Below are 27,905 nucleotides of genomic sequence, written 5' to 3'. Positions count from 1 at the left end.
GGTGCAGAGCCCTTCCGGAGCCAGGTTGCAAAATTGGCTTTGAAAAGGAGCTGCCGCCATTGCTTTTATTTGCTGTACTTTGACTGCTGCCGCAGGGAGCTGTGAGGGGGACATGGTGGAGCAGAAAATTCACGACATGGTGAGCTAGAGGCTGCTTTTCGCAGATGAAGAAGAACAGATGGGGAGGTGTGGGAGACAGTGTGGCGGGTCCTCCCGGGGAAGAGAATCTCAGCCAGATTCCCTGTCCCATGCGGTCTGTGCGACTTCCTGGACCCAAGCACAAGCCTCCAAATAACTTTGCTCTGTGGGTTACATCTGTGCAGAGGACTAGGAGCAGGGAGTTGTGTGTAGAAACCTTTGTAGCCAATAATAACATGCTTTGGTGCATCCGCGGCAGGAGGTGGGCCAAATTGGAGAGATCCAGTTTCTCCAGTATCTTCTAGACATTCAGCACTTTGCATTTAACTTTTTTTTTTTTTTTTGAGACAGGGTTTCTCTGTGTAGTTTTGGTGCCTGTCCTGGATCTCGCTCTGGACCAGGCTGGCCTCAAACTCAGAGATCCGCCTGGCTCTGCTTCCCGAGTGTTGGGATCAAAGGCACGTGCCACTGCTGCCCGGCTGCATTTACCCTTTACATGTAAGATTCATTTAGAGTTAACTTTGTGGATGTTGTAAAAGGCATCTCTTGTGTTGGGTAGCATTTCACTATTAAGCTGTGAAGTGGAAGAGTAGAATTTGCGATATAAAGAACTTATCAATGTTTAGAAAATAGTAATTCTAACAACGTAGAATTTAGCTGAGGGATGGCTGCCTCTGAAACACACCAAAGATAAGTATATGCTAACCAGGCCTGTTAGAGTTAAGGATACTAGAATACCCCCCCTTTTTTTTTCACCAGGGGTGTCCAGACATTTGCCTCTAAACCATTACAAAGAGGACACCCTTGATTTACAACCAGCCATTAGGTTCATATATTTATCAAAGAACAGGCCTCCCAACAAGCTGCTCAGTGAGGTCACAGCCTACCTTAAGGCCTGGTGCGCTTTAAAGTTCCAGTTTTTTTTTTTTTTTCTAGAGAAAAGCATAGGTCTGAGAGATGGGCAGTATGATACCAGCTCACAACTATTTGAAATGTAAAACACCATTGTGTTAAGGACTGGTCTGGTCAAGCAAGGCTTTCATTTAGGCCCTCAGGCAGGGAGGAGGAACATTTTTGGCATAGTTGGGGCCTAGACCTTCAGAGCTTTGCCTAAGGCCTTGATGTATTTAGAATAAAACAAAGCTCCTTCTCTAAAACCAGAAGTGTAGAGCTGATGATGGTCTGGGGCCATGATCTTCCCACCACATGGAGCTATGGTTATCAATCATAAGGCCACTGTAGGAATAGTAATGTTCTTGCTGTACCCTGTGTTCCCCCTGTGCAGCATTGTTTGATTAGCCTCTTCCTGAGTATATCCCATTGTATGATAGTTTCATCTGACTTTATAGAAGTTTCTCCTTTCCTTCTATTCCCCCTGGAAGTAGCATACAGGAAGCTATTCTTCTTAAGAAGCTTACTTGGCATGAGACATAGCTTGTGCAAAAACCTCCTCACCCCAGCTTTTATCTTTCCTACCTTCTACTTTTCCTGTCTTTCTCATTCCCTGACACCTGCACCTCAGGACCCTGTCACTGAAGAATGACCTGCTCTTTCAGGTCACAGGTGTACTTCAGAAATAATTCTGGTAATATCTTTTCTGTGTAAGCCTTCCATCTGCCTAAGAGGCTAGAATTGCAGTTTCCTGTTCCTATTTCAATTATTCAAAGTATAACCTGGAGTTTGAATCTAAAAGACACTTACGGATGACAACATATATGGAATGTTAAATCTGCCTAGACTGGTGCATCAAAACTTGACAGGATCATGTATGTTGTATTGATTCTGGAAACAAGAAAGATGCAAAATTTAAAGGTCATAGATTCTTTTTCTGGGGTCAGCTCATCACTTTTGTACCCATCTATGTTTGACAGAGTCGAGGCTCAGTGAGGAGAGTATGAGATTTCATTGTATTTAGCAGTGAAGACAAAGATAGGTTGAATTTAAGGCCATGGGATGTTGAGATATACAAGCTATGAGACATCTGCCGTGGAGATCTGCATATAGGGATTGGGAGTAATAAAAGAGATACATGAGAAGTTGCAGTCATACATCTGTGCTCTTTCAAAACGAAGCCCCATGTTTCCAAGACATAGCCATAGGATTTGGCATTTGCCCTGCTGAGTTTTAGTCTCACCATAGTCTTCTCTCACTTGTCCACATTCCTCTCTTTCATTGATTTATTTTTTATTTTTTATTTATTCTTCTCTCATACCAGCTTCAGTGTCTCACTCCACTCCTGTCAGTTGTCCATCTTGTACTCAAACCCCCTCTTCTTCATTTCCCTTAGAAAAGAAGACCTCTCTCATAGGTCTCAACTAGACACAGTATCTTAGCTAGGGTTTCTGTTGTTGTGATGAAACACCATGGCCCAAAAGCAAGATGGGGAAAAGGGTTTACTGGCATTATACTTCCAGACTGATGTTCACTACTGAAGGAAGTCAGGACAGAAACTAGAACAGGGCAGGATCCTGGAGGCAGGAGCCAATGCAGACACCATGGAAGAGTGCTTCTTACTGACTTACTTCAAATGATTTGCTCAGCTTCTCTTAAAGAACCCAGGACCACCAGCACAGGGTGGTACCACTCTCAATGGGCTAGGCTTTCCTCAATTGTTCAGTAATTGAGAAAATGCCATGCCGGTGTATCTCATGGAGGCATTTCCTCAACTGAGGCTCCATCCTCTCTGATGTCTCTAATTTGGTGTCAACTAGACACACAAAACTAGCCTGTACACATGGTCTAACAAGTTACAATAAGACTAGGCACAAACTGTCATTTCAAGGCTGGAAAAGGCAACCCTGTATGAGGAAAAGAGTCCCAAAGCAAGAAAATAAGTCAAAGAAACACCCCATATACACACACTCCTATTTTTAGGGGTCCCACAAAAATATCAAGGTATGTAATCATCATATGCAAAGGAGTTATCACAGACCCCATAAAGGATCCATGGTTGCTGCTTCAGACTGTGAGCATCAATAACCTGGGGTTATTTAGTTCTGTGGGCTTTGTTCTCCTGATGTCCTTAATCCCTCTGGCTGGTACAATTCTTCCTCCCCCTTATCTGCAGGGGTTCCTGAGGTCCTCCTAATGTTTGGCTGTGGGTCTCTGCATCTGCTCCCATCAGTTTCTGGATTAAGCTTGTCTGAATACAATTGGGCTAGCTACCATTCTATAAGTATAGCAGAATATCATTAGGAATCATTTCATTGACTTTTTTTTTCCAGTCTTGTTAGGTTCTATTCTAGATCTCTGGACCTTTGAATTTCAGGTTCACCCAAGCAGTGTTTGGCATGGGCTCTCCCTCATGGAATGGACCTAAAGTTAGATCAGTCACTGGTTTTCCACTACCACAAGTTCTGATCCACCAAAAACCCAGCATCTTGCAAGTAGGACTAATTGTAGGTGGGTTTTGTGGCTGGGTTGGTGTCTCAGTCCCCATAGTGAAAGGCTTGCCTGGTTAGAGAAGGCTGTTCAGGCTTCTTAACCCCCATTCCTAGGAGTCCTCTCTAGGGTCATTTTCATGGAATCCAAGGAGTATCCAAAGAGGGAGTTGTACTGCTTATCTTAGAGTTAGAAAGGAGAGTGGTTTGATCAATGAGGGTTATATAACAGACTGCACTAGGTTTCCATATCGACTCCCAAATGCCCCCTCCCCTGTTCCAGTAGTCTCTCCCCATACACTCTCCTTGTATCTCCCCCCTAGCCTGCCCTCTCTTGTTTTCCCCCAGCCACCTCCAGTCTGACCCAGAAAATCTGTTTTATTTCCTCTTTCCAGGGAGGTCCATGTGTTCCCCCTTGAGCCCTCCTTGTTAATTAGCCTCTCTGGGTCTGTGGGTTGTAGCATGATTATCTTTTACTTTACAGCTAATATCTACTTATATGGAAGTTCATACCATGTTTGTCTTTTTGGGTCTCAGTTACTTCACTCAGGATGATATTTTTCTAGTTCCATTCATTTGTCTGCAAGTTTCATAATGTCCTTGTTTTAATAACTGAGTAATATTCTAATATGTAAATGTACCACATTTTCTTGATCAATTCTTTGGTTAAGAGATATCTATATTGTTTTCGGTTTCTGGATGTTAAGAATAGAGTTGCTATGAACACACAAACACACACACATTACACATATTCAGACACAGACACCATACACACAAATAAACCCACAAACAAATACACACACACACACACACACACACACACACACACACACACACACATACACCCACAGTGAAACTTTCAAAAACAGTATTAGTATTTAAAGAACATTTAGGATATGTGTGGTGAATAAATTTACACAGGATTGAATTTTTTGTTAGATTTGTTATTCATTATTTGTATGATATAACTGTATGTTTTGAAAAGTTATGATCTCATAGAACTAGTCTGTTTAGGTAGCCATAATAGAAATATTTGCGAAGTATGATACTTGTAGTACTTTGGCTACTATGAGGAGAAGATGAATAAAATATTTTTGTATTTAATATTAGTGGTTTAGAAGAATCATTTTGAATCTGTATCAATAATATAAAAGGATGCCCCTATTGTAGATACTTGAAATTTAAAGACCTTTGAGGGGTTAAGTAGTCAAGAACTTGAATATTTTGATGTAATGAAAAGAGACCTTGTTTTTGTTTTTGTTTTTTTGTTTTTTGGAGACAGGGTTTCTCTGTGTAGCTTTGCACCTTTCCTGGAACTCACTTGGTAGCCCAGGCTGGCCTCGAACTCACAGAGATCCTCCTGGCTCTGCCTCCCGAGTGCTGGGATTAAAGGTGTGTGCCACAACCACCCGGCTGTGTTTTGTCTTCTTTGGCCCAAGTGTACAATTAGTTCTAAACCATCATTTCTACTCAGCTTTTCTTGTAAAAAGCTTATTTGCTTTTTCAATTATGATCTCTTTACATATCTTAGAGTCTCCATTATTCTCGATAATGTTTGTGCTGAGAGTGAAACCCAGGCAGGGCTCCTGCTGAACAGCTGCTCTACCACGGACTTGTTCCTTCCTTAGAAATATTTGTTTGGTGTCTGAAATATTTTTTCTTTGGTATGATTGTAGTGAACAGATCAAGCCCTTTGCTTAATAAATGTTGTGTATTAGTTTTTACTTCAACTGTGGGTTTTCTCACAGTAGGATGATAATTGTATTGTTAGATGACTTCATTTCTGAATTTTTCAGCCCCCTTTTTCCCATGTATATTTGAATAAAGACTTAAGATTTGCCTGTGGACAGTATTGAGAGACTGCATGTAAGAAATTGTCTTTCTTTTTGTCACAAAGCACAATAAATATTTTAGCTAAATTATATTTTTAAAGTTGTAATTAATGAATTAATCAATATATTTCAGGTAGTTTTGATGGGTAGCTTCCCTGGAATTCATCTATGTATACCAGGCTGATCGCACACTTGGGTAATCTTGCTACCTTCCAAAAACTGGGATTACAAGTGTGTGCCCAGTAAAATTCCATTTACCTTCCAGTTTTCTCTCCTAATATATGTCTAAATTAATGATTGTGTATTGCAGCAAATGTGCAATCTGCTAACAAATGTTGCTTACAAGTAGATAATCATTGGGATGGACATTTCCTATTCTTCATTTGGAAGTTTGGATTTCTGAGTTCAGATTACTTAAATGCAGGATACATTTTCAGTCCTATGGAAGCATGGAAACGTGTGTTTATGTTAAGTGAAGTTATTATTACTTTTGTATAACAGTAACAATGTACCAGGAATGTCCAGACAAATATCAAGTAAGGATTAAAGTTTCTTGCAGTCCCAGTCTGTGTTCTTTTAAGGCCCTTGAGAGAACATTTTGTGCTCATTTCTGGGAAAGCTGTTTTCTGGTTTAAGAAGCATTCATTTACTGTATAGGTGCTAGTGTGGTATTATATCATTTTACAGTTGCTTTTCTTTTACCTAGGCTCATAACTGGCCAAAATAAGTTGAGAAATTCAGTGTGATTGACTCACAGACACTTAGGTTTAGGTTTGTTAGCCATACATTAGGCACTCTTTATTATTTGAGAATTTCACACATGAATATAATGTATCTTGATCAAAACCACCCCTCATTTCCTCCTCTTCTGTACCCCTCCCTCTTCTTGATTCCTCTTCTCTACCTCATGGGCTAATGTCAGTCAGAAACTCAAGGCAGAAGAAGCCTAGAGGTAAGAACTGAAATAGAGACCCTGGAGGAATGCTGCTTACTGGCTTGTTCTCCCTGGCTTATTCAGTTTTCTTTCTTTTTTCTTTCCTTTTATAATTGAAAATAGATTTTCACATTTTCCCTTACCCAATTCCTCCCAGATCTTTCCCTCCCATCCAAATCCATATCCCTTCTTTATCCCTCTCAATAGAAAACAGTCATCTAAAAATTCTGTTTGCTTTCATATACACCGCAGTACCACCTGCCCATAATGCAGCTCCACAGTGGGCTGGACCCTCCCTCATAAAAAAATCTCTAGTTGAAGTTCCTCTTCCCAAATATTCCTATCTTGTGCAGTGTTGAAGAAAACCCAAGCAGGAAAAGGACTGTGACTTTTGAGCCAACATGGAGTATGTAGTGAGACCCTATCTGAAAATAAAATCAGAGTAACAAAATATAAAAACAAATAAATAAACCCTCATGATTTGTTCATCTTTTAGCATTCCTCTTTTTCAATACTTTGACCATCTTCCTAAGTCTTGTAAAGATTTGGTTTTGAAAGCACCTATTCTTTTCTTAAATTTGGCTTTTAACTAATTTGATGATTTTGTTCAAAGGTGTAAGACAGGGAAATTTTGGATGTGGGTAGAACCTGTTCTATGTATCATACACTTTGATCTTTATATCTGAAGCAAATCTCATTATGACACTTGAGTAACACCCCAAGTTGTCCTCTGGCCCCTTTGTGAATATTGCACCCCATACACACATGTGCACCTTCATATGAAAATATATGCAAAATATAAAGAAAAAATAAAGTTTAGGAATAGTGAGAAGTGAAAATGTCTAGGAGTTCATTAATATGTCTGACTTTTGTTCCTAAAAGGCAAGTTGAATTTTGTGACTTAAATGGGCTGATTGAAGTCTTAGGAATAAGATTCAGAAGAGCCATTTCAGTTAAGAGCATTAGCAGGAATGAGTTAGTGTAATTAGTGGGGCAGAAATTAGTTAGGAGCAATGTCTATAGGTATCAGAAAGTGTCCTATCATTAGAGAAATGAAAGAACAAAAACACACCACCTATATTGTCTATGTAAACACTTGTGTTCAGTGTTCTTCTGTTCACATACACACAGACTCCACAGTGCTTTCGTAGAAGCCAGATGACAAATACAGGGAATTCGTTTCCTTCTGACATATGGGTCTTGTGGATCAAACTAGGTCTTTAGCTTTGGTTGCAATTACCTTTATTGTCTGAGGCAACTCCTTAGCTCTCATACGTATTTATTCCTTTTATTTATTTGTCAGGATAATTTGCATTTGTGTCTAAGGATCTGACTCAGATGGTCTTGTCTGTCTATCCTTAGAGCATTAAGCATACATAGATTTGCTTGCCATCCTAGGACTTAATGCAGTCCAGCATAACTTTTATTGAGTTCCACAGTATATACCACGTAGATTGTTTCTGGGTGGTTTTTTTATTCGTGTACTCCCAGGTATCTTGGTGATCATATGTAAATAGAAATATCCTCAGATTTTGGAATCAACCTGCTTGTAAATTATTGCTTATGACAAAATTTTGTTGCTTTTGCCCTCTCTAATCATATTGTTCTATAGTCATTGTGTAGATACTCAAATATTTTTCAAGAGAAGGAGTTCCATTTCTGCTTGTTAATTAAAAGCAGTGATATTTGTTTGTGGTATGCAGTAACATTAAGTGTACCACATTTGCTTTTTACTTTGCTCATAAAATCTAAATACTCTGCTTATATAACATGCATTTTAATGTCTTGTCATTACACACTTAGAGCAATTACAGTGCATGTACATATAGTACATTAATAGCATTTTTTTATTTTTACCTTGTTTTTAGAGGTACATTTTGTTGGTGCTTTGTATTTTTATGATTAAATGTAAGCAAATTGTAAAAAGTGCTGATAATGCAGTGTTATTGATATCAAGGTATATACCTTTATACTTATATTTATTTATTTATTTGTTTACTTATTTTTAGTAGTCTATACCTGGATCATGCATGTAAAAAGAGACTTCTTGAACTAAGAATAAAATACAGTTCTAGATTTTAGTGTGCCTTTGAGGATATTTAGGGGACTTGGAAGGGTGGTAGAATATTTTGATAGATATTAAAATGGCTACACCAACAAGCTTCATAGGTTTATTTGCTTGGACTATCTTTTCCTAACCCTTTACCCTAAGGTAATGTCTGTCATCTTTGTTGAGGTGTGTTTCTTCTATGCAGGCAGGAGGATCAACCTTGTTTTCGCATCCATTGTTAGTCTGTGTCTTCTTATTGGATAATTGAGAACATTTATATGGAGAGATATCAATAAGCAATGATGGTTGATGTGAGTTATATTGTTGTTTTTGTGTGTGTGAGAGAGAAAGAGGAAAGAGAGAGACAGACAGAGAGAGAGACAGACAAACAGACAGGTACTGTTTCCCTTCTTTTGGCTTTGCTGGTGTGAGATTATTTCTTTCCTGTATTTCCATGGGTGTGGTTACCCTCTATGTATTGGAGTTTTCCTTCTAAGAAGCACCTTCTGTAGGGCTGGATTTGTAGACAGATATTGTTTAAATTTATTTATTATGGAATATATTTTTTTTTTGAGACAGGGTTTCTCTGTGTGTAGTTTTGGTGCCTTTCCTGGAACTCACTCTGTAGCCCGGGCTGGCCTCAAACTCACAGAGATCCACCTGGCTCTGTCTCCCGAGTGCTGGGATTAAAGGTATGCACCACCACCACCACCACCACCACCACCACCACCACCACCACCCATTCCAGAAATCTTATATTCCTGTCTCCACCTCTCAATTATGCTGGGATTAAAGGCATGATCCAGGGTGGCCTTGTACACTTGATCTTCCTGCCTCCTCCTCCCAAGAGATAAGAGTGTGCCACAACTCCTGACCTGTATGCTTAATTACTGGCTAGCTCCACCCTCTGATCTCCAGGCAAGCATTATTTGTCAGAACACAAACAAAATATACAACATCACTCTGTGCAAAATTTTAAGACTCTTGATATTCTGGGCTCTCATGGACTTGGGAAGGTCCATGTTTTGGAGTCTAACATCCCAACCACACACAGATTTCCTACCATATAAGATCTACTCCACACCTGGAGATGTGCTCTATTATCTTATGCCTCTAGAATCTACAACTTCAGGTGTCCACTGTAAGCAGTGTCTTCACAGAGTTTCTCTGCAGATGTTTCAAATCTATTACATGGTCATCACCTCAACATGAGCCATTCAATCAAAGAGGTCTGCCCTGAAATCATATAAACACATGAAATAACAAATGGACTGAACAGCTTATATTTAATTATTTATGTGCATAGATATATAAATATATATGTAATAATAATAACAAAAGGAAGAAGGACAACCAATTTGAGACAGAGTAAGCAGGGGCATGAAGTGATTGGAAAGAAGAAGAAGGGAGTTACTATGTGTCACCTAAAAAGGGATTGTAGACAGGGCATTCCTAGAAACAATGTTTTTTTTTTTTTCTAGGAATAGTCCAAACAGAAGTTTTCTCCCTTCTGGAGTATATTTATTCGTTTGTTTGGGTTTTTGTTGTTGTTGTTGTTGTTTTTTTGTTTTTTTTTGTAAGACAGGGTCTCTCTGTATGGCTTTGGAGCCTGTCCTAGGAGTCACTATAGACCAGGCTGGACTTGAACTCACAGAGATCTGCCTGCCTCTGCCTCTTACTGGAGTAGGTAGAAGGTGAGACAAAAGCTGAGATTGGGCCAATGAATCTGAATCAACAAGAGACAGACAGGGTAACCCTCTGCTGTTTTGAGAAATGCCTCTGAGGGCTTCTTGCAGGCCCCCATGTCAAATTTGGTTCAGTCATTCTCCATGAGGGAAACTCCTCCACAGAGCAATTAAAGGACCTATTGTCTATTGTGAAAAAGCATTCTTCTCTGGATGACAGAAGAGCTTTAGAAAGTAAAACAAAAATTTTAGAATTAAAAAAGCAAATGTTGTGAAGATTAGATTTGAACAAGAAAGACCCCTTGATTAGAAGAGGTGATATAGTTCATCATCCAGCATGACTATTCAATCTAATCTAACTTCTAAGATTAATAAGTACTTTTCATTTGATCAGATATAACTTGCCATACTAGAGCACCTCCATGTTTGGGTTTGGACAAGGTTTTGTTTTAGTCTTTCCAGGAAAATAAAATCAACCATCTTGAGGAATTTAAAGACATTTGTATTGTGGGGCATTTACCCACCAACCCCACAGTTCCCCAGAGTTTTCTTGAGTTTGAGCAGAAGGAAATATTAGATAGAAGGATTTAGATTGGGGAGATGAAGAGATAGAAAATAAAGGATAGCCTTTAGAGAGCCTGGAACCTATACCAATGGGCCCTGACTGTCTCTGCCCCAGGGTATTTATAGACATGCCAAGGGGAGGAGCAAAAGACCTCCCCACCTCTCCTGCACAGTCAAGTGCAGACTATTTCAGACACCTGCACTCAGGCCTGTGTTCCTAATCATCCTCTCTATGAGGACCTGCTGGGTAATACCACAAGGAACTTGAAAACGGGCTCCCACATTGGATAAATAAGCATCCAAAAAAGGAGAAGTACTGGCAAAAAATTACCAAGAAAAGGAATGACCTGGTCAAATGCCATCTCTGAAGTCTCCAAAAAGGAAGAGGGGTTTCCCACAATGACAATTTCACCTGGACTATGATAGTGCCACCAAGCTGACAATACCACCTCAAGATCGGCTTGAGACTACAAACTACACAGTACAATTTCAAGGTGCCTGGCTGCAATTATCCATTCTCACGGACTACTTTAGGCAGGACTTGATACACACCCTGCACTTTCCCATTACACAGAGATGGGATAACAAATGATATAGGACTAGATAATTATCCCAATTTTTTTCAGGATCCCCTTAAGATGCTATCACCCCAAGATAGCAGGAAGTAATTTTAAGAACATGGTACCCAGACTCCGAAGAAGATGGGTGGATGGTTTTTGGATGTTCTATCGGTTATGTATGTTTGTCATCATTTAGGGTGGTTGGTTACAAGTTGTTTGGTAATGATCAGTAAATAGCTGAAAAAGGAGATTAGATTCATGGATCTCATTCTGAAAGGAAAAAGCGATGATATATAAATTTGATAAAAGGGTAGATTATTAAATCTACTTTTAGACCAAAAATGCAACTAATAGCTTTACTATTCTATACTGGCTTGGATTTTTGTATATTGATACAAATTTGATTTTTTTTCATACTGTATATATGTTGTAGAAATGATAGGTTAAATGGTAGGTTATTGAATCTACTTTTAAACCAAAAAAACCCTACTAGTTTTAAATATTATACTTTATAGGTTTTTGTATATTGATACAAATTTAAGGTTATTTTTTAAGAACATACTGTATATGTTTCTACTCTTGTTCAAGATATTTTTTCTATACAGCTCATTTAGCAATGTAATGTAAATTGCTAGTCAGATTGTGTCAATATGTGAGTGCTTTCCTGCTTCAACAGTAATTGAGATTAGCAAATGTGGAGTCAGGTAATCAATTTTAGATGATTCACAAGTGTCCTGACTGTCCATTTCTTGGGTTTCATAGACCAGAACAACCAAGAATCTGGATAAAGAAATTATCTCATCATGAAATGAATTTTTGTAGTTGTTTTCGAGATAGGGTTTTTCTATGTAGCTTTGGTGCCTGTCCTGGATCTCACTCTGTAGATCAGGCTGGCCTCAGACTCACAGAGATCCACCTGGCTCTGCTTCCAGAGTGCTGGATTAAAGCCTTGTGCCACCACTGTCCAGCTCAATTTATTTTTGTTAAACGAGTTCAACCAAATAGAAGATGCAGGTAAAATGGTGTGGCCCAACCTAACAGGAGTGTTATTTTCCAGCTTTAACATGTATAGCCTCTGGGGAAAAAATGTGAGTAATCCTTTGTTTGCTCTCATATAAATTTGTAGTCTTTGGAACACATGGCCAAAAATTCTGTTTCAATTTTTCAATATAATTCCTTGTGATTATAACCATATCATGGCCACAGTCTCTTTCTTGCCTCCAAACCTCTATCATTGACCTGCCTCAAAACCCTGCCCATGGTTTTCTAATTCATGGCCTGTTGTTTTTCTTTAATGACAGTCATACAGTAACAACAGTTACTGTTTGAATGTGACCTGTGTTTGGCTGCAGGGCTTCCCAACTATGAAGCAAAGGGTGGGCTGCACTAGAAAAATCAGTGTGTAATGAAATTTGTACAGAAAATACTGTGTGCCTTTGAAGAACAGGAAATACTCTGGAAGACTGGAAGACTGTCCACTAAAATACAAATTTCCCTTTCTGCCCCTAGAGTGGATGAACAGAGCTGAGAAGGCCTCTGCTCTGTGTGTTACTTAATCTCTGAGCAGCCTGTAAGGGAACTGCTACTTTCCTGAGTCCCAGCTGGGTAGCCTTAGCTAAGGTGGGTCTCTGGGAAGTCTTAGCAATAAGGAGTACCAGTGGGAGGTAGCTTGCAGGTTCTTTCCAGGATTTTCCTTTGGTTCTGCTGTAGAGACCTGTGAGGGAGACCAGAAGCCATTCCATGGTGAGTGTGGGCACAATTGAACCCAGACCAAGAGGAGCAGTTCTGCTGAACTGTCAGAGTCAGTGTGACTGAGATAGACCCTGATCCAAACTGTGGTTCTTTTGGTCCATGTTGTGACCTGGGCTATGGCCTTTCTTCCTTGAAATACCTGAGTATGGATTTCCTGGGTGGAGGAGGATCTGCTGCCCTGGCTCTGGGAAGTATGTGATTTTTTTGTTTGTTTGTTTTCAAGACTAGGTTTCTCTGTGTATAGCTCTAGCTGTGCTGGAATGAACTCTAGACCAGCTGGGCTCAAACGCATAGAGATCCTCTTGCCTCTGCATCCTGAGTGCTGGGATTAAAGGCATGTACTACTACCACCTGGCAGATGTGATGCTTTTAATATATGTGTCCAGTGTGCATACACAGGCACTGCATTTAGTGTGCAGTGGGAAGATGGATTGGATAACTAAAGATCTGGTTTGTAGATGTTCTTAATATTGCACTCCAGTTTCAGGTTTGTCTTATAAATGTTACAAATAATTTAGAAACTGATAGAAAGAAGTGATGGGAGCATCTTTCAGCAATACTTGATTAGCATGTTTTTAAATTTCTGATATCAGGCTTTACCTAATTCAGGGAAGTTTAGTTCTAGGGGAGAAAAGAAGTTTCTGAGCTGCAGAGATATTTCAGGTTTGCTTGGTGCTGGGCAGATTGATAGGGCACATTCCACATCACGTGCCATAACATATGGGGCAGGAAATATACGTTAAATTATTCTTCTACACTTTTGCAACTGGGCATCAGTGGGGCTGGGTTTTTGAGACCACAAGTCAACATGAGAGTTTGCAGAGCCGTAGCAGGAGATTACCTCCATTTACCAAGAGAGCTGTAAAGCATGGGGCCTGTTGTTGGTTTTTTTATTCTTTGCTGTTTTGGCTCTTGGAGGTTCTCTATGCAGTTCCCACAGAAATCACATACAGAGGCTTATTATTACTAATAAATGGCTGGCCTAATCTAGGTTTATTTCTAGCTAGCTTCTCTTAACTTAAATGATCTCATCTACCTTTTGCCTCTGGGCCTTTTTTTTCTCCCTTCTATAATTCTTTCTCCATGCCTGGCTGTGTGGCTGGGTGTCTGGCAACTTCTGTTTTTGCTCCTTTTCTCTCTTGCTATTTACTCTTTCTCTGTGAACCCTGCCTAGCCTTTCCCCTGTATTGGCTGTTCAACTCTTTATTATACCATCATCTATTTTAGACAAACAAAATATCACAGCTTCACACAGTTAAACAAATGAAACATAATAGAATGCAATGCATTTTTGTATCATTAGTCAAATGTTCCATAGCATAAACAAATGTAACACATCTTACAATAATATTCTACAACAGAGGCCTCTCTGTGTGGAAAAAAGATCAATAGCTTCAGGGTCAGAAACATAAATCTTTAATGTTCACTTTCAGTTAATGTTGTTGGAATTATGAATTTCTACACACCTAGAATTATAAGAAGTTTGGTAACATTGGTGAAGATCACACATTTCCTGGCTTAGTTTCCTTTGGTATTGGTTAAAAGTTGACTATATTTTTTTGCTTTTGTTCTTGAATCTCTCCTTAATTCTTTTATCAATTTTGGACATATTCTTGTTTGTTTTAGCTTTGTGGTAATTATAGAAGTCAGATTGTATGTCAATATGTGTATTATTTTCTCATAATCCTATTGAGCATTCTGAATTTTTCCACTTTGTAATAGCTTTGGAGTCAGGTATCCTGTTATAAATTGTTAGGAAATTTCTTTGGGTCGTATTCAATTCATGCTGCAAATTTACCATACACAATATCTTAGTATTGATGTATCTTGTTCCTATGGATCATTTATATACTTCTATGCTTATTTAGGTTTTGTTGTTGTTATTCTGGGACAGCCTTTTAGTTTATTGGATAAAAAGTTCTATGTTGCTGGGCAGGTGGCAAAGCATGTGTTCTTCTTGGTGATGAGCTGAGTTTATATGTTAGTATCCAAGTTTGGAGACTTATAACAACTTGCTACTCTAGATCCCGGAGATCTGACACCCTATTTTCTTGTATGCCACCTTTGTAGATGTGGATCAAATTCTCTCTCACACACAAACATACATAAAATGTGGGGATAAACTTTTTTCCAAAAGTTCTTGTGACTCATAAGTAATTTGAGCAAAACAAGTTGCTTTAGGTGTATAATACAGTCTACGGCCATACCACCCTGAGTCTACGGCCATACCACCCTGAACGCACCCGATCTCGTCTGATCTTGGAAGCTAAGCAGGGTCAGGCCTGGTTAGTACTTGGATGGGAGACCGCCCGGCAGGTGTATAATACAAATCATACACTATTTTATTAAAAATCTGTTATGTTGCATTTGGTTTGGAAAAGTTTTCATTTCCTCAGCTTGATGCAGACTTACAGGCAATTGCCAGTTATAGGAAATAAATGATTTATAAATGATCCTAACAATTGCCCTTTTCTTTACATAAGAGAATGAGATACTTTTAGTAATCAATATATTTTCTATAAAGTTAAAAAAATCAAAAGTTTTCAAGCGAATCTGTCTAATTCTGTTAGAACAGCCATCCTCATCCAATCTTTTTCTATTAGCTAGGGAGAGTATCAGAGTTCACAGGATGAGGGCTGGCCAGTGATTTCTTGTGTATCAATTTTGATTAGAATTCTGCAGTTCTTGTTTATGGGACCATGATAATATTTGTAGGTATTTCTTTTTCTCTTGTTTGGTCAGTGGTGCCATCTATGTTGTTGATTTTATTGTCATCTAAATTTGTTTTTTTCTCTGGAAAATGATGGAAGTTCACTTTTTTAATTTTATTTTTTTACCCCCAGATAATTTTCTATATTATGCTGTGAGTTCTTTGGCTTTCATTTGTTTGGAAAGTTTCTGTGGAGAGACAGTTTTAGTTTTCTCTTCTTGGTCTTAGAGGCTCACCTCTTTTCATTTCTTAATGTGTCTATATTTTTCAGTTGTTGCTATCTTGGTGTTTGGGTTTTTACTGCTCACGTGATTGATATGGTTAAGATATCATTTTTGTGTTTTTAAACCATTCTTGTGTATTATTGTCTCTTTGTCCTACTTAGTTTCAGTAGTCAAAATAATGTAGCCTGGAGTCATCTGAGGGAACATCAATTGAGGCCGTGCCCAGATCAGAGTTGCTAGTTACTGTGTTCTTGAGAAACTGTGTTGATTGATGATTGTTGTGGAAAGGCTCTTCCACTGAGGTTGCAGTGCGTAAGTAGTGGCCTGAGATAGATAAGAAAGCTAACTGAGTACAAGACAGGGGCCAAGTAAGAGAGAAATCTAGTAAACAAAGTTTCCCTGTGGTTTTTGCCTTCATTTCCTTGCCTGAGTTTCTAGCCTAAGATGCTACAATTGTTGGTTGTGATCTGGCAGTATCAGCCACATAAACCTGTTCATTTCTTGAGATGCTTTTAGTTAGACAATTTAATCACAGCAAGAAAAAAATGTTAGAACAAAGTGTGGTACACCAAAAGTAATAAGGGTGCCAAGTAGAATGTAAGACTGTTGTCTTTGGGGTAATGTTTAAGATATTAGACTTTAGATGGCAAAAGCCAACAAAAGTTGCTCCCAGAGCTTAGTCAGCTATTCTTGTAGAATAGGAATATGGGAGTATTGAAAGTAATGCTGAGGGTGGAGGTTGAGGCAATTAGGATTTCAGCGGGAAATAGACTCCATTAAAAATTTAGCTAGAGGTAATTTGTATAATATTTTGTCCCATATCATTCTTATTTTCTCCATTCCCTAAGAAATTGAGTAAGGCAGAATTAAAAAGTAATTGGCTGAGTTCTTGGACAAAATATTGATTCTCTTGGGTGTTTATTACTGATGACTCAATCACATCTACAGTGGAAAGGAAACAGGTGATAGCAGAAAGAAATAAAGTTAGAATAAAGTTAGTATTGTAGAGATAAACAGAACTAGGTAGTTTCAAAGAACAGGTCTGTGGTGACACAGAAGCAGGAAATTTCAAGAAATTAAACACCATTAAAGAAGTGTTTAACATCTTGAAATGCCCTTCTTGGCATTTGAGGCCTAGGAAGGTACCATAAGGGTAAGACTTCATCCATCTAAGCCTTCAATTTATAGAAGTAATAGACAACCTAATTCCTAATCCCAAGAAGCAACTTCTTACAGGAATTGCTTTAGCACTGGTCCAAGTGTGGTAGAGTCCATTAGAACTTAGAAGCCAAATTTGGGGCAGTAACCCTTATTGTACTGGTTCTGCAAACAAGAAAGATATAAAATTTATAGATCATAGGTTTTTCCTCTGTGCTTTCAGTTTCACTCATCAGCCAGTATCCTTCTTGTACTGTAATGTCATTCCCACCATTATAGACTATGCTTAAATCACATAAGATACAGAAGAAGCAATTGCTCTTCATGGCAAGCCTACTGGCTTGAGTACTGTTTTAACTTTTCTTTGTCTGTTTTTGATGACAAGAATTGCCTGTGTGGCCGCTGTTGTCCTGAAAGTAGCTCCGTACACCCAGCTAGCATTGAACTCAGAGACCTCCCTTACTCTGGCTTCCAAGTGCTTGGATTAAAGGTGGGCAAAATCGCTGGCTTTTTTGTTTTTATATTATTGGGTGATAGGCTTGGAGTTCTTGTACATGTCAGACAAATACTGTGGCACTGAGCTTCACCTCCTATCCTGAATTTTTAAAGTTGGATGATAGTATCATTTTGCTTCTCAGGATGGCATGTATTCAAGACATTAATATTGCCTGAGACTTCTGTTATCAGATTGCAGGTGCATGACATTATTCTTCCTTGTTGTATTGGTTTTGATTTTTTTTTAAACATATATGAATATTTTACCTGTATGCCTGGATAGGCACCACTTTGTTACCTGGTTCTCACAATCATCAAAAGATGGTCTTAGAAACCCTGAACTAGGAATAATGGATAGTTTTGATCCCCTATATAAATAATGGCAATTGATCCCTCCTATATGCAAGACCAGTACTGAGCCATTTTTCCTGCCCTGTGTTAATGATTTATTATCAACATTTATATTGCTAATGTTTTTATCTGTCTATTTGTAACTGTTTAAACATTCAATGGCTTTTAGTAAGATCTTATTGATGTTACAGATTAACGTGGGACAATTCAGTTTTCTCAAAGATAAATACAGAAGTGGAATGAATGATTAACTCTTTGTAGAAACTTTTGCAAACCACCTTTGAGTTCCTTCACTTTTTTGTTTGTTTGACTGATTTGGGCACAGGAGACAGGGTCCCAATATGTACTGCTGACTGTCCAAGATCTGATTGCACATACTGGGCTAGCATTCAACTCAGAGGTAGATATACCGGCCTCTACCTTCTGAGTGCTAGGGTTAAAGGCGTGAGCCAATACACCCAGCGTGACCATCTTATTCTTTTTGTCCTTAGTAAAATACCTTCTTTTATGTGTAGTCTATACTGATGATCTGTTTATTTGTCTATGTTAAAAGGTATTTCTGTTGCAAGGTCATATCCAATTAAAAGGGTACAGAAATGACAGAGATGATCCTCCTATTCACTTTCATTCTAGATTGACTTGGTGAATAGATTATAATATTTGTGTCATGGAATAAGTGGGTGGAACACCAGAATTATATGACTACACTGTCAAAGAAGTATTCATTTACACTGTTGTCAGTATCATGCTTTCAATTATACACATATATGGGATATTTTAGAATGCGGTGACCTATGATGATGTGCATATCGATTTCACTTGGGAAGAATGGACTTTGCTTGATCCTTCCCAGAAGAATCTCTACAAAGATGTGATGTTGGAGACCTACAGGAACCTTACCACTGTAGGTAAGACTGAATTTTCCTTCATGTAAAATAAGGGGACAATTAATCCTTGACTATCTGTGCTTTTCTGTAAATGGATTGAGAAAGAAGAATGAGGTGAATTAATCAGGTCTGGTTCTAAGGTTCCTTGAAGATAGTAACTTAAATTTTGCACAATTTTCAATAATATAACATACATTTTCTGAAACTAAATTTTAGGATACAGCTGGGAAGACCATCTTATTGAAGAACATTGTAAAAGTTCTAGAAAACATGAAAGGTAATTTTTATTTGCAAACTGATACAAATGTGCCTTTGAGGAAATTGCAATATGTCCTGGAAATTTCAAAGAAAAGCAATAGTGTAAATAAGCACAGCTTAAAATGCATTTATGATTATTAAATTCTCACAACACTATATAACCCAACTGCAGGCTGATTAATTATATTTACAAGGCATTCTTTTAAGAATGAAGACAAGAAAACAGTGCCTTAACAGATATCACCATTAGAATCAAAGCCCCATGAATGCTATGCTTGTAAAACTGCCAATGCATTTCATTTCATACAACTCATATTACAAAAGGTAAGCACAATGAAGAGGTAATAAGTACATGTCAAAAACCTCCTAATAAGCATATAGTCCATAGTGAAGCTAGTGTTACTCATTTACTTGTTGTAACTTTGCTAAATTTAGTGAAAGAGGTACTTAGATTCAAGAGTCAAGGGCCATTGTTGAGAAACCTTAATCTCTATATCACATGCCTATGAGAAACAGAAATTCAAACTAAATTCAATGTGGAAACCTTTTTTTTTTCATTCTCCTTTTACTATGTGTATCATATGTCTCTCTGGATACAAGCCACATGAACATAGGGATATGGAAAGATGTAACATACCTCTCAGAACAATTATAATATTTGTAGATGTCCCCACATTGAATATACTTATATACTTGATTCATGTAATTGGTTTTCCACCTTCACTGTAGTATGTAGTATGACTTATAGTATAAGAAAATTTATGAAAGCAATAAGTGCATTAAAGATCAGTTTTTTCCAGTTTTCTTGAAATATGTGAGAAATCTCCTATAGATAAAGGTCCTGTAAATATGAACCATGTAACAAAGACTTACTATCACAGGTATCTTCAAAGATGCAGAACAACTCCTAATAAAGGGGAACAACATGTGTGTAAAATTAGTGATAAAATTTTAAGACCTGATTCCTTTTTACAACTGGAACAAATTGTAAAAATAATTCATTCAGGTATAAAGATTCAAGAGAGTATCGAATGTAGCAAAGCTTTTACATGTGCCAATTATTCTTGCAGGCATGAAAGAATTCCTACTGGAGAGCAACCTTCTGAATCTACTCAATCTTTTAGAGCCTTTGCTCATCACTGTACTTCTCAAAGGCATAAAACGACACATACTGGAGAGAAACAGTATGAATGTGATCAGTGTGGTAAAGGCTTTGTGTATTACACTAATCTTCAAAGTCACAAAAGAACACATATTGGAGAAAAGTCTTATGAATGCAATCAGTGTGGTAAAGCCTTTGCAGACCAAAGAAGACTCCAAATACATAAAAGAATGGATATTGGAGAGAAGCCCTATGGTTGTAATCAGTGTAATAAAGGATTTTCACAACTTCAAGTGCATATAAGAACACATACTGGAGAGAAACCCTATGAAAGTAATCAGTGTGGTAAAGACTCTTCACAATTTAGTCATCTTCAACTGCAAGAAAGAACACATACTGTTGAGAAAGCCAATGAATGTAATCAGTGTGGTAAAGTCTTTGCACGTCCCAGTGATCTCAAAATGCACAAAAGAACACATACTGGAGAGAAACCTTATCCATGTAATCAGTGTGGTAAAGCCTTTGCACGTCAGAGCAGTCTCCAACTGCACAAAAGAACACATACAGGAGAGAAACCCTATGAATGTAATCAGTGTGGTAAAGCCTTTGCAAATCAAAGAAGACTCCAAATACATAAAAGAATACATACTGGAGAGAAGCCCTATGAATGTAATCAGTGTGGTAAAAGATTTACACAATTCAGTGTTCTTCAGGTGCATAAAAGAACACATACTGGAGAGAAACCCTATGAATGTAATCAGTGTGGTAAAGGCTTTTCACAATTCAGTCATCTTCAACTGCATGAAAGAATACATACTGGAGAGAAACCCTATAAGTGTAATCAGTGTGGTAAAGGTTTTGCACGCCCCAGTGGTCTCCAAATGCACAAAAGAACACATACTGGAGAGAAACCCCATGAATGTAAACATTGTGGTAAAGCCTTCGCTACTCACAGCAGTCTTGGAATGCATAACAAAACCCATACTGGAGAGAAACCTTATGAATGTAATCATTGTGGTAAAGCTTTTTCTCAACACTATATTCTTCAAAGGCATAAAAGAACACATACAGGAGAGAAACCGTATGAATGCAATCAGTGTGATAAAGCCTTTGCACGTCACAGTGGTCTTCAGATGCACAAAAGAATACATACTGGAGAGAAACCCTATGAATGTAATCAATGTAGTAAAGCCTTTGCACGTCAGAGTAGTCTCCAAATGCACAAAAGAACACATACTGGTGAGAAACCCTATGAATGTAATCAGTGTGGTAAGGCCTTCGCAGAACATAGAAGTCTCCAAATACATAAAAGAACACATACTGGAGAGAAACCTTGTGAATGTGATCAGTGTGGTAAAGCCTTTGTATGTCATAATCATCTCCGAATACACAAAAGAACACATACTGGAGAGAAACCCTATGAATGTAATCAGTGTAGTAAGGCTTTTGTAAGTTCTAGTCATCTTCGAGTACACAAAAGAACACATACTGGAGAGAAACCTTATAAATGTACTCAGTGCGGAAATGCCTTTACCCTTCAAAGTCATCTTCAAAGGCATACAAGAACCCATAATAGAGAGAAACCCTATGAATGTAATCAGTGTGGTAAAGTCTTTGCTCATGACAGTTCTCTTCAAAGGCATAAAACAACACATATTTGAGGCAAATCCTGTGAATTTTATTTCTGTTAAAGCCTTTATATATCACAGTGATCTTCAAAGGCATAAAAGAACCGATACCAGAGATAAACCCTATAAATGGGATAAGTGTGGTAAAGGCTTTGCATGTCATAGTAATAGAATATATAAAAAACACAGACTTGAGCAAAACCATATGAAGGTTGTCAGTATAGTAAAGCCTTGGCATGTTTTGGTAGTATTAGAAATCACAAGTAAAAATCATTATAGAGAAACGCTATGAATAAGTCATTATGATAAAGTTTTGCTTTTCATACAGGAGTAAAACTTTTTGTCTGCAATCAATCTGTTAAAGCCTTTGCATATTACAATAGTCTTTGAATAATTGAAATAAATACTGAGGGCTTTTTGTTATAAATCATTTGGTAAGATCTTTAGTCAACACCCTTACCTTCTGTTACACAAGAATTGAGAGTGTTAACAATCTGGCAAGCATTATGATGTCTGTGTTTATATTATTGAACCTGAAAACATGGGAAAATGAATTCATGAAGCCTCATGAATTTCAATGATAACATAACTCTTAGATTTAGATTTAGATTTCATACTTCTCTTCAATTATATTTAATAAGTAGTTCAGTTGTAAAACTTTATGGATTTGTATTAGTGCCTTTTCTGCTTTTGTTATATAATGTCTACATCAACTTATAAAAAGTGTTTAGTTTGGCCCTTTGTTCCAGAGGGATACAGAATCACCATGAATGTGGCTTGGCAACAGGTATTGGACATGGCATCCTAAGTAGGAAGCTAGGAACTTGTGTCATCCACCTGCAGCATGAAGTAGAGATTGGGAAGTGGAAATGGTGTGCAGAAATTCTCAAAGCCTTCCACCAGCAATATATTTCCTCCAGCAGGGCAGCATTCCCGAAATCTCCTCAAATGATAACAGTAGCTGAAAAGGTTTCTTGAATCCTGAATTCTTGTTTTCTGTTAATGAACCAATTCATATAGTCAAAAACCTGTAAGTAACCCTTTAGATGCCTCAACACCTAAGTTAAGGAAATGAATGCTTAAAACAGAAAACTTCTATGATTAAAAAACTGTTTCAATTTCAATTATGTGATGCCAATGTGTGCTTGTGTGTGTATGTGTATGCTGATTCCCAAGAAGATTAGACCTTTGGATCTTCTTGTAGCAGGAATTGTAGGAAGTTGTCCAAAATTGGACCCTGGTCCTGGGATTGAACTTTTCTTAACTCCCTAGCCAGGTCTCTATCTTGGTAAATATTTAAAAGCTTATTTACATAATTTTGATGTCAGGAAATAGGGACAAACCTAAACAAGAGAAAAACCTTGTGTAAATGATTTGATAAAGACTTCAGACATCACAGTTGTCTTCAGCATCGTGGAAAAAAAACCCTTTTTTATTTCTTTTTTGTCATTGTCTTTTTTTTTTTTTTTTTAGAATTTTTTAAACTTTATTTTATGTGCATTGGTGTGAGGGTGTCAGATCTCCTGGAAGTGCAATTACAGACAGTTGTGAACTGCCATGTGTGTGCTGGGAATTGAAGCTGGGTCCTCTGGAAGAGCAACTAGTGGTCTTAACCACTGGGCCATCTCTCCAGCCCCCTCATCATAGTCTTGAAGTAAGTACATTACCATGTTCACTCAAGACTGTCAGCGGAACTCTTCCTGTAAGCGGCCTAAGGTGACCCGTGAAGATGGTTCGCTACTCGCTTGACCCAGAAAACCCTACAAAATCATGCAAAACGAGAGGTTCAAATCTTCAGGTTCACTTTAAGAACACCCGTGAAACTGCCCAGGCCATCAAGGGTATGCATATCTGAAAAGCCACCAAGTATCTGAAAGATGTCACTTTAAAGAAGCAATGTGTGCCTTTCTGGTGGTATAATGGTGGAGTTGGTAGGTGCGCCCAGGCCAAACAGTGGGGCTGGACACAGGGCCGGTGGCCTAAAAAGAGTGCTGAATTTTTGCTGCACATGCTTAAGAATGCAGAGAGTAATGCTGAACTGAAGGGTCTAGATGTTGATTCTCTAGTCATTGAACACATCCAGGTGAACAAAGCACCTAAGATGTGGCGACGGACTTACAGAGCTCATGGCTGGATTAACCCATACATGAGCTCCCCCTGCCACATCAAGATGATCCTCACTGAAAAGGAACAAATTGTTCCAATGCCAGAAGAGGAGGTTGCGCAGAAGAAGATATCCCAGAAGAAACGGGAGAAAAAAAAAAAAAAAAACTTATGGCATGGGAATAAATTCCACATAAAATAAATGCAGATAAAAGTAAAAAAAAAAAAAAAAAGAAAGACTGCCAGTGGAGATCATTACCTTGTGATTTTTATTTTGAAACATTTATGGTATTTACTGATGTGTGCTATATGTGTGGCAAATCCATTTAATGATGTTTATTTTGTTGCCCTTATATTCTTTCTGTGGAATTTTTAAACTATTGTGCTTTTACTTAGTAATAGGTATTTTCTGTTGTAATGGATGGAATGGGATGCCCTTCATCTAAGTCGTCCATTGTTTATATAAATATCAGGCAATGTTTGATCATACTTTTCAAGTAAGAGGATGTGTGTGAAAGGGTAGTGGGTAGTTGTTCCTGCTTTTGTTTCTTTCATATTTTCACCAATTCACTTGAGATTTTCTTTGTTATTCAGCCTGGCTTGGATGTCAGTAATTACTCAGTCCAAGGGTATATACTCCCAATGGGTGCTATTTTGTAAACACTATATAATAGTGTTAATGTTAAAATGAGACTGTAAGAAACATTAAATACCTCATGTGTTTTCAAAGCAGTATTTTTTATCTGGTAGAGATGTAATAAAGTAGAATAATCAATCAAATGTGTATTGAATACCATAGATTTTTGTGCTATGCAGATATATACATTTATGCACATGTATATATATGTTTATAATGTATATTTCATTCTTATTCTTGTCCCTATTAGTTTACCATTTGGCATTTCAACTTGAAGCATTGCCTTTGCCTTCTAAGGAATTTCTTGAGAGATGCCAGATAATATAATAGCAATAAAATATATGTTTTTAACAAACATTAATAGTATGTGTTTAATGTGATTATGGCTTTGTGAGCCATGGCAGAATATCATTGGGAGGGCTCCTGGTCACTAAAGCAGTCACCCCAAGTTTATTCTTCATGGGATTTTTATCCATCAGCAAAGAGAGAAGCAAAAGACCTCCCTTTTTCAAAGACACAATGGTTCAAAGTACAAACAAGTGTAAACACCTCCTTAATTCTCAAAATATCTAGTATCCACTCCTTATGGAAAAACATACTATAATTAGGCCTAGAAGTATAATATACCTGGTAACCATGCCATTGGCCAAAACATCCTATTATTCAGCCATACGGGGCAAAACAAGCATAGCATGTCTGACCTTGAGCCAAAATTAAATAAGGTCACACTGTGGAGGCTTTGTTGGCCCTTAGATCATTTCTGCTTCTAAGCCCTCAGATATTCCCATCACTGTTTTCCAATTAATGGCCTCTTTTTACTTTAACAGCAGTTACTGTTTGAATGTGACCTATATTTAGCTGAAGATCTTCCTAACTAGGAAGCAAAGGGTTGGCTTCACTAGTCACTGACTATGTAATGGAATTATGGATACAAAGGACACTGTATTTTGGAATGGAAATTGAATTGCTCTGACAAACTGGAAGACTTTCTACAAAATAGAAATTTAATCACCTAGAATGGAAGGGCCAAGCTGGGAAAGCTTATACTGACTCAATCATTAGATTTCTGCTCATCTAGTAGAGAAGCTGCTATTGTCCTGAGACCCAGCAGGGTGATACTAGCTATTGAGGGACTATGGGCAAGCTTAGCAATAAAGAGGACCAGTGGGAGGTATATTTGTGTTTTTGTTTGTTTGTTTGTTTTTCTAGAGTTCTTCTCTGGTGTTGCTTTAGGGAGCCATGAGGGTCACCATAAACCATGATATGGTGACTGGGGAGTACATGGCATTCTGGGCAGGATAAGCATGTTTGCTGCCCTGTCAGATATCCTGGAGTTAAAGGCCCATGAGACAGTCTAGTTTTGTTGGTCCTTGTGTTGACTTGGCAAGTGGTCCTTGAACTTGAAGCCTTCCTGTGTGTGCATTCCCTAGGGACAGGGAGGCTATGCAAACCTGTCCATAAAAGATATGTTGTTTAAAGTATCACTCTCCTGTGTGTACACATTAGGCATTGCCTTTGGTGTGCAGCAGGAAGACAGATTGAAAAACTGAAGGTCTTGTGTGTAGAAATTCTCAACATTGCATTCCACGTTCAGTTTTACATTATAAGCTTTACAAATAGGTTAGAAACTGGTAGAAAGAAGGTAATGGGGGTCATCATTCAGAAATATTTGTTTAGAATACTTTAACTTTCCTCTATCACCAGCCACAATGGCATGATTCGGGGAAATTAAATTCCAGGGGACAAATGGAATTTCTGAGCTGTGAAGGTATCTTTGGTGTTTATGGGGTTGGGCAGGTGGATAGGCCAGATTCCACATTTTGTGCATTGATATATATGTCAGGAAGCACACATTATTCATCAAATTTGTTTTGTTGTTTTGACATCAGTTAGTTTAGTTTTTGCCTAAAACCACAATGGGGAATAAAGGGATGCATGGTTATAGCCAACCTTTTTGATCCACTTCAATTTCCAGAGAGAGTTCAACCTCTCTATTTGGAAGAGGAATCAGTAGTAGCTGGAAGATAAAAAAAATATAGCAGTTTAGGCATCACTTTAAGTTACTATTGTGGGAGTTGTGAAGTATATGTTTATTTAGTTTCTATACACATAAAATCATAAGTATTGATCAAGTTCCTTTTTTTTTTGTAAATTTTTCTTGGTTTAGTTTCCTTAAGTCTTTTGATGAAAGCTTGACTATATTTTTGTGCTTTTGGTTTTGGCTTTTTCTCTCTATCTCCTTATTCTCTCACACATTCTTGATTCTTGTAGATTTGTGTTAGGTATAAAAGTCACATGTCAACATGTGTACCATTTTTTTTTCTTAATCCTATTGAGAATTCTGAGTTTATCCACATGGAACATAGCTTTGGAATTGGCTTTCTTGTTATGAGTTATTGGGAATTTCTGTGTATTGTATAAACTTTATGTTCTAAATTGAACATACCCAACATCTTTTTGTTGTTGTTGACAATATAATAGTGTTCTTTGCAAAATTATAAAATGGCAAAGATATTATTCTATATAATCATTTTTTTAGCAAACTACAGTAACTGACAATGAAACTGTTTTGAAACAATGAACAAATAGACATAGAAAGTGGGCTACAGTAGTTTCATGACACAGAATGCATTGTTATGTTATAAAAGATATCCTACTAAGTATAACTTAATTGAGATAGCAAAAAGAATGAAAGTGAAACATGCTCCAGAATTTATCAACGAATATGAGTATGACATGTGATTATATAGTAGCATGCAAAGTAAATTTTGATAATAGTAGTTTGGAATTTTCTACAGATATCAACTAAAATTAGCTAAAATCATGTTTCTTTGTAATAGTTGATATAAAATCACACATATTTAGTGTATGTATTCTGATGCATTTGGACACATTACTGACACCCAGGCAGCCCAGTTACTAAAACAAAACAGAAAACCATGTTCTTCAGGCATTCTTTTTTCATGTGGTGATGTGTGTTTACAGTATACAGAGTTCTCATAAAATGACAGAATTGCTATGGATCCCAGCATTCTTCTCAATATATTTTCTATACAATTAAAATTAATATTAACAAGTATCAGAATTTTTATGCTCAAAGCTATTTTATCGATGGCAGTCAAAATATAAAAATAACCTAATTTTTTTTTTGGGGGGGGGGGTTTCGAGACAGGGTTTCTCTGTGTAGCTTTGTGCCTTTCCTGGATCTTGCTCTGTAGAACAGGCTGGCCTCCAACTCACAGAGATCCGCCTGCTTCTGCTTCCCAAGTGCTGGGATTAAAGGCGTGTGCCACCACCGCCTGGCTGAAAATAATCTGAAGTTTCATTTGTTGATGATAAGCTTGGGGCTTCAAGAAGACAAAGTGCTAAATAAATAAAGACAATAGCAATGGCTAAAGGATTGTACACTTATAAAGGACTCGCAATCAGTGCTTTATTGGTCATGAAACTGCATATA

At 37.7% G+C, this 27,905-nt stretch overlaps 2 protein-coding genes across 5 annotated transcripts in view; both read left to right on the top strand.

Annotated features, from left to right (window-relative positions):
• Window position 1: 1 nt before the first annotated feature.
• LOC121820822 (uncharacterized) overlaps window positions 2-27,905 on the top strand; it is a 187,000-nt gene continuing 159,096 nt past the window's right edge. For 3 of the 4 annotated variants that reach the window (XM_076563827.1, XM_076563826.1, XM_076563831.1), the window contains exon 1: window positions 2-139. The gene's annotated coding sequence lies outside the window, so the exon portion shown is untranslated. The remainder of the gene's footprint in view (window positions 140-27,905) is intronic. The other variant, XM_076563829.1, reaches the window with a different exon arrangement.
• LOC102915951 (uncharacterized) lies at window positions 5-24,805 on the top strand. Its single transcript, XM_015988200.3, has 5 exons — window positions 5-139; window positions 17,373-17,477; window positions 18,615-18,741; window positions 18,937-18,997; window positions 20,049-24,805. Exons 1-5 carry the CDS (start codon window positions 113-115, stop codon window positions 21,739-21,741), a joined length of 2,013 nt encoding a protein of 670 aa, XP_015843686.1. The 5' UTR covers window positions 5-112; the 3' UTR covers window positions 21,742-24,805.

The sequence above is a fragment of the Peromyscus maniculatus genome, chromosome 2, assembly GCF_049852395.1.
Source record: "Peromyscus maniculatus bairdii isolate BWxNUB_F1_BW_parent chromosome 2, HU_Pman_BW_mat_3.1, whole genome shotgun sequence".
Lineage (NCBI taxonomy): Eukaryota > Metazoa > Chordata > Mammalia > Rodentia > Cricetidae > Peromyscus > Peromyscus maniculatus.
Note: the sequence above shows the minus strand (reverse complement) of the source record. Positions and strands in the feature narration are given on the sequence as shown.